Genomic DNA, 8,087 nt, shown 5'->3' on the forward strand with positions numbered 1-8,087 from the left:
CAAGAACAAGTTCAGCCACTTGGGAGGAGTTCCCTAATAGCAACAGTTATCATCAAAACATTTGGCTTTTTGTGCCAAAGTATGAGTGGCTACGGTGAAGTTTCTAGAAATAAAATAACATTTAGGCTATGTTTGGTTTGAAGGAAAATATAAGAAAAGAAAGGGAAAGGTAGAAAAACTTATACAAGTTTTGTAAAGATTTCCTTACCTTTTCCTTCTTTTCCCTACTTTTTACTTCAAACCAAATATGGCCTCAAGGTCTGAAAAAGTTTTAGAAACTGATAAAATTTGGTCCATAAGGACATTAAACTTCCAATGTGGCTCCCAATTCCCCTGAGATTTTGTTGAGTTGGTTACTGCTTAGCCCAATAAATCCCTACTCTTAAGGGTGTTGTTATTTGGTTGTTAATGTTGAGTTGGTTTGTTACTGCTTAGCCCAATAAACCCCTGTTCTTAAGGGTGTCGTTATTTGGTTGTTTTAGTCTTACCATGTCTCTAGGAGCTGTTAGACATGGGGTGCTTAATTCTAGTTCAGTTTGTTATGTAAGGCTATTTAAATAGCCAGTGTTATTCTCAGTTTTTTCATATACAGAATTCTTTCTCCTCAATTTCTGTTTCTTCTCATTTTTTTAACATTTTGGTATCAGAGCCATAAGGGGCCTGATTAAAGTTTGAAGCAGTAGTCTTCAGAGGTATGACGACAGAGAGTTCATTTGTGCAACCAGCAATCCCACGATTCGATGGGCATTATGATCATTGGGCAATGCTCATGGAGAACTTCCTGCGTTCAAAGGAATATTGGGGCTTAATAGAGAATGTGATTCCTGCAGCAGCAGAAGGTGTCATTCTCATAGATGCACAGAGATAGCTCATTGAAGATCAGAAACTGAAATATTTGAAGGCGAAGAACTATCTATTTCAAGCATTAAATCGTTCAATCCTAGAAACGATCCTTAACAAGGATACAACGAAGGACATATGGGATTCCATGAAACAAAAATATCAAGGAATGACTCGGGTCAAGCGTGCACAGTTGCAAGCACTTTGGAAGGAATTTGAAATTCTCCACATGAAGGCAGGGGAATCGGTGAACGAGTTTTTTGCTCGGACTCTTACCATAGCCAATAAGATGAAAGCAAATGGTGAGAACAAAGGTGATGTTACTGTTGTTGAAAAGATTTTGAGATTTATGACTCCCAAATTTGATTACGTTGTATGTTCCATTTGTTAGACAGTTTTGTATGCCCTTAGCTTCAATCCCTTTTGATGTACTTTTGACATTTAGTGTAAATAAATAAAGTACATGTTTGATTCATGTTATTTGGTATAATTCTGTGTAAGACCCTAAAACTGGACACTTATAGAAACTTGTGTTAGTTTTAAATGTTCATAGTCATTGGATAAGTTTGGGGAGATTTATCCAGCCAAGGCTGATACTGATGTACCAACAAGTGTTGGGATGGCTTGTTTCGGCCATCAGGGTAAGACCCAAGGCACACGCAATATGGGATTGCTTGAACCCTTGAACCGGACAAGATTTCCAGTATTGCCCTGGACCTTGGAGACAGATGGGCAAAACTAGAAAGTTACACCTGACCCTGGACTCGATTATGACACATCACTAGGTGTCGGATCGGGCAGTCTTGGATATGTCAATCAGTGAGATCCTTAGTGGGGTCAAAACCTGAACATGTTGGGGCAGTCTGAGAATTCATTTGAGTGAGTGATCATAGTGACAGGATCAACCCCTTTGTCGGACAATGGTAATGATCGGGAATGCATTCTCTCTGATGGAAACCAAACTGCCGGCAGTTGATTTCAATCGTTGGAATTTTGTTTTGCAAAATTAATATATATATGTATATATGTATATGTACGGTTTCAAAAGATTTTCAAAAGGTTTTAATTCTTGGGATCCATGTGAGTAGAGAGTGCAGCACTATTCCTTGCAGCCGAGGGAGAGGTCTTCTCTTGTCGGGCAGTGCTTGATCATTAAGGGCTGAGAGGTTAAGTGTAAGACCATTTAGGATAATACCTGATGGGATAATTTTACACCTGCCCACAGTCCTTGAGTTTTTATGAGATGGCTTGGCCCAGGGATCACTTAATGTAAGTGTTGGGCCCATAGGGTCCATGTGATGGGCTCAAGGGGGTCACTGAATTTTTTAGTGAATTCGGCTGGGCCGAACCCATGTGGCTGGTGTGTAGATCAATGCTTGGGCCCCACGCCATACAAAGAAGCCCAACTGGGCAGCCGATTGGAAACTAGTTGAACATTGAACACTTAATGGGCCAAAAGCCCATTTCGAACTAGGTTGATATGATCACCTATTCATGGGGCGAATCTGAGATTAATGTTAGTAAAAGGATTGGATCTTTAACCTTATCCACTCTAGGAGACCAAATTCAAATTAGATTTGAATTTGGTAACCTCCTGATAAGATCAGGAGTCAGCTAACTTAATCTGTAGATAGGATTAAGATTATCCCCTATCCAAATACTGATTTGGATTGGGATAACTCCCAAAATTTAGGAGGTTTATTAATCAAGAATAAAGAGGAGAAACCCTAACAGAAATATCAGATTTTGAACTAGGGTTAGTATGCAAGTGATACCTCCCGCGAATTGAGATTTGATCTCACACAGACTCTAGAGAGAAGAGACACAATTCAGCCCTCTTCATCCCTGGATTTCTCCTCCAGCAGCCGCCATTACCTGTTGCAAGATTGGATCTTTGTAGCAATAGGAAGTCAAGAAATCAGTTATTGACAACAGTCTTGCAAGAAAGACCAAAAAGATTCGGTGTTCAAAGTTTCCAGTGGATTTTTGCGAAGGATCTAGTGTGTAGGACGCACCCTGCTGGTTCCGTTCCATCCACAACTGTGTCATCTTTAGCAGGAGTGGATCTTGGTTTCTTCTTTGGGTGTGAACACCAACTTTGGGAGATATTGTTTCTCTGGATCATGTATAATCCTTCTTGTTTCCTTTTGGTTCAGATCTGGTTTGATTATGGTTCATGTAGAATCCTTGAATATTGTATTCTAAATTTAGGAAATATGATTCCCAACTGGAAGAAGGTAGGAAAATTTTTGAAATCCGCCCACCCATTCCGCACCTTTCATGGCATCCATTAGATGGATCCTACCATTCTTTCAGTGGTATCAGAGCCCTAGGTTCAAATCTTGAACCAAAAGAAAATCAGATCTGACCCTGCGCAGATGGACAGAAGATGTTCTGTTAAGATTTGCGCAGATTGCTTTTTTTTTTTTTTTTCCAAGAAATGGTTTCTTGTTAAGGGCGATTGATCTGAAATTAATTTTCGTTAAATCCAAAATTTATTTAGAATTTTTCTTTATTTATTTTTGATTTAATGGACTGTTCGAACCTAGAGATCGCAGTGCAGTTTTGGCGCAGTTGGTCTGCGCACCCTTTTTCATTTATTTTATTCAATTCGGTCTGTAAATAATTTTTTTTATTTTTCTAGAATGAATGTATAGGATTTGATCAAGAATGTAATTAATTAATAGAAATAGGATTTCTGTTATTTATTTTTTCTTGATTAAAGAAGAAGGAAGAAGATGGCGGCGCTGGAGATTTGCAGATGGAGAAATCACTTCCTGCGATTTACAGTTTATGAAACTGTAACATTAGTGATTAACCTCTGTTTTGTAGGTGGTGCGAACAGTCTATAGTTGATTTGTGTTTGTTTAAAATCAAGATTATTAATTTCAAATCTTTCATGAATTAATTCTTGAATTGAAAATCAGTTTTGGACCTTTTCGGACTAGATTGGACCAAAACTATTTAGACCAAATCTGGGGTTCGAAAGGGGTTGTTTTTCAGTCCATATTTCTCACACTTGTTGTTCCAAATCTGATGTTCAATTACAGGGATTAATTCGGCCCACCTGTAAAGCCCAGTTTTAAAGGGTTAAAACTGCAAAAGCCCATTATTGTGAGAAAAGCTGTATGGGTCGAACTGCTAGCTGCAATTCAGCCCATACACCTAGTAGACATTAATTGTTAATGCTTTGAGTTTTTTAAATGGGTTGTTCGATGGGCTTTACAGCAGTTAATTGATTGGATCAATTCCTCCTTTACATGTGATGTTTGGATGTTTGATGTGCTGCGACCATGGGCCATAAGCACTTGGCCAATGTTGACTCGTTAGTGGCTCTTGCGCACACCATGGCTGAATGCACATCATTGCCATGGTGTCCCTTGAGTTCATTGGATGACCCCTCTTTGCTGGTGGGCCCCACAACCCTGAAAAGGGATGCGTACGGAACCCCTAGCCGATTAAGGCCCATTAGAAATCTGACTTTATGAAAGTCAATGGGAGCCACTTTGGTTTGACCTAAATTAGAACTAGGGTGTAATTTTGTTCCCTCTAGAAAATATGAATGCATGTGATAGGGAGATCCATATGATGGACTCTCTAAAGGCCTTCCGTCATTAGCACAATGATGGGTCCATCAGTAATGAGGAAATACACCATAAAATTGGGCTATCCATTTGCTGTTGGATATGTTAGAGTGTTTCATAAGATGATAGAGGCATCATAGACCGATGTGGGAAGGGCTTCACCAGAAAATGGGAACTCTCTCACGGTACCTTGGTGTAACCTGAATATGATGGGTGTGCACTCACTGGACAGAAAGGTTTACCTGAAAACGGCTCTGAACCTTGTCTGACAGAGGCCAAAGGGATACTCATTTGATGAGTGGATATGATCCGTCACAGAAAGGTGGTGGGGTTTTGCAGCTGAAACAGTTGGCTTCATGCACCCTATGTGATTTCCCACATTTCTAGAGACATTTCGTCATCTCCGTCACTGAGAAAGGAGGGAAATCTCAGAGATGAACAAATGGGAATGGAACATAGATTAAAAACCATATCTATGTAGGTAACATGAATCAAACTACGATTGTGGACTAACGTCTTTGCTATTTTATCAGAAAATGACAAACGGTCAATTTGCAAAGCTTCTAGACGATAAGAAACTTAAGGGCCCAAACTATGCCACTGGTACATAAATCTTATGCTGGTCCTAACTTCTGAAAAGTTAGACAAGGTGGTGAAAAATCCTGCCCCGGAACGTCCGGGTGATAGGGCTTCTGAGGCCCGTAGGAGGGACTACCAAGATTGGGAGGATAAGAATTCCCTAGCTCGCTGCTTTGTCATTGCCTCATTAAACAACTCAATACAGAGGCAGTTCGATCAGATCGAACTAGCCAAGGACATATTGGACAGTCTAAGAACAATGTATGAAGAGCAGAACCGTTCTACTCGACAGAAGGTCCTAAAATTGTTCATGACCGCGCAAATGACCAAAGGGCAGAAAGTTCATGACCATTGTCTTCGAATGATGGGATACATTAACGAACTCGAAGCTCTTGAATCCGGGCTAGATCTTGGCACGCAAGTGAATGCCATCCTGAATTCTTTGCCCTCTTCCTTCAATGCATTCACAATGAACTACAATATGAATAAGCTGAATGTCAGCGTCCAGGAACTCAGCAATATGTTGCAAAGGGCTGAGGATCTACTCAAAAAGGATGAGCCTATGGTTATGCTTGCTGAAGCTAACAAATTAGGCAAGAAAAAGAGAAAGGCAAAGAAGCCCTAGAAGAAAGCTGTCAAGCCCAAGAATCAGAAGAAGAACAAGGCATTTGATGTCTGTCACTTCTGCAAGCAGACCGACCACTGGAAGAGGAACTGTCCCACCTACCTGGAATCTAAGAAATGTAACATCGAAACTTGTGTCATAGAAACTAATATGTTAATTACTTCTGTGTCCTGGTATGTTGACTCCGGGGCTTCAACTCATGCGTGTAACTCACTACAGGGGTTCAAAGTTAGCAGAATATTGAGTGAAGGCGAAGTGACACTATTTTTGGAATGACTGCAAGTGTTGCAGCTGCGGCAATAGGAACCGTAGAATTAGTTTTTAGAGAAGGAGTCCTTGTACTTAAAGATTGTCTTTATGTATAGAACTTGAGAAGAAATTTAATTTCTGTTTCTAAACTGTGTGCTGATGGATATACTGTTTATTTTAGTAATACGATTATTGTTAAACGGCATAACAAATTCATCGCATGCGAGGAACTGGAGAACGGTCTCTATGTTCTACATCATTCTCTGGAAATTAACCTAACCAAAAATATGTTGGTCGAAAATCCCAAGAAAAGGAATTGTGATACAGTAAATCCCACGTGCCTCTGGCATTACCGACTTGGCCATATAGGTGTTGACCGAATCACAAGGCTGGTAAAGGATGGTCCTTTGAATTTTCTAACCGTAGAAAATCTTCCCACTTGTGAGCCTTGCCTTCAAGGTAAGATGACTAAGTGGACATTTGACGGTAAGCCTGAAAGATCTAGAGGCACACTTGACCTAATATATACTGATGTATGTGGTCCCCTGAGTGTTAGGACACAGAATCAACACGTGTATTTCATCACCTTTACAGATGATTTTTCACGATATGGTTACGTGTACCTAATGAGACACAAGTCTGAATCCTTTGAAAAGTTCAAAGAGTTCAGACAGGAAGTCGAGAAATAGTTAGGGAGAGAAGTTAAGGCCCTTCGATCGGATCGAGGCGGCGAGTATCTCTCTGACGAATTCAGGGACTACTTAAAGGACAACGGGATAGTGTCACAACTAGCTCCTCCTGCTACACCTCAACTCAACGGTGTTTCAGAGAGGAGGAATAGGACCTTGTTGGACATGGTCCGGTCACTTCTTGTATGCTCAGAATTACCCACATCCTTTTGGGGATATGCATTAGAGACTGCTATCTATGTGCTGAATCGGGTTCCAACCAAATCAGTTCCGAAAACTCCATATGAGCTATGGACCGGAAGGAAGCCAAGTGTAAGACACTTGAAAATTTGGGGTTGTCCTGCACACATTAAAAGAACAAGTGCGGCCAAGTTGGAATCCAAAACCAGTCGTTGCCTATTTATATGCTACTCAAAGGATTCAGTGGGTTATCTATTTTATGACCTAAGTGAGCAGAAAGTGTTCTACAGTCAAAACGCCCAATTTTTAGAATTTGAATACATCCTGGACACTCACCGTCAGGAAATAGTTCTTGTGGGAGATGTCCCACAAGTTCCAAGTAGTTACCAACCTAGAAGGTCCACCCGGGTATCCAGACCACCAGTTTGATATGGTTATGACCAGGATAGTTACCTGGTGAAAGCCTTGACTAGTGAAGAGGATCCCGTGACTTACGCGGAAGCTATGTTAGACATAGATTCCTAGAAGTGGGTGGAGGCCATGAGAGCTGAGATGGACTCGATGGAGACCAATGGAGTTTGGACTCTAGTAGATCCACCCTCCGGGGAAAAAGCAATTGGTTGCAAATGGATCTACAAGAGGAAGAAGGGCCCCGATGGCAGGATTGAGACCTATAAAGCTCGCTTGGTGGCAAAAGGGTATACTCAGAAAGAAGGCATTGATTATGAGGAAACCTTTTTGCCCGTGGCCATGCTTAAATTCATTAGGATCCTGCTAGCTATAGCAGCATACCATAACTACGAGATTTGGCAAATGGATGTCAAAACCGCGTTCCTGAATGGAGATCTTAGTGCAAATATCTACATGTAGCAGCCACAAGGCTTCATTGCTACTGGTCAGGAACACATGGTATGCAAACTCAATAGATCCATATATGGACTTAAGCAGGTTTCTAGGAGTTGGAACATCCATTTTGATTCTGCCGTCAAAACGTTTGACTTTGAGCAGAATCCGGATGAACCCTGTGTTTACAGGAAGTCTAGTGGGTATAAGATCACATTTTTGGTATTGTACGTGGACGATATCCTACTCATTGGGAATGATGTAGGAATGTTGACTTCGGTCAAGGTATGGCTATCACAGCAGTTCTCCATGAAAGATCTTGGAGAAGCTTCATACATATTGGGTCTTCGACTTTATAAAGATAGATCGAAGCAGATAATTGGATTATCCCAAGCTGCTTGAATTGACAAAATTGTCAAAAGGTATAGCATGGAGAACTCCAAGAAAGGAAACACTCCTTTCAGACATGGAGTCACTCTCTCCAAGAAGATGTCTCCT

The 8,087-nt window shown here is 40.8% G+C and overlaps 1 protein-coding gene across 1 annotated transcript; it reads left to right on the plus strand.

Annotated features, from left to right (window-relative positions):
* Positions 1 to 694: 694 nt before the first annotated feature.
* Positions 695 to 1,231, plus strand: LOC148867083 (uncharacterized). Its single transcript, XM_088976459.1, has 2 exons — positions 695 to 839; positions 945 to 1,231. The coding sequence occupies exons 1-2, from the start codon at positions 695 to 697 to the stop codon at positions 1,229 to 1,231; spliced, it is 432 nt and encodes a 143-aa protein (XP_088832585.1).
* The last annotated feature ends 6,856 nt before the right edge of the window (positions 1,232 to 8,087 follow it).

Source organism: Nelumbo lutea, chromosome 3 (assembly GCF_056320005.1).
Source record: "Nelumbo lutea isolate HS-2025 chromosome 3, American lotus-T2T, whole genome shotgun sequence".
NCBI classification, from domain to species: Eukaryota; Viridiplantae; Streptophyta; class Magnoliopsida; order Proteales; family Nelumbonaceae; genus Nelumbo; species Nelumbo lutea.

Coding starts and splice junctions, on each gene's coding strand:
- LOC148867083 (XM_088976459.1), top strand. CDS start 695: ATGACGACAGAGAGTTCATTTGTGCAACCAGCAATCCCACGATTCGAT. Junction 840..944: donor GATTCCTGCAGCAGCAGAAG/GTGTCATTCTCA, acceptor GTTCAATCCTAG/AAACGATCCTTAACAAGGAT.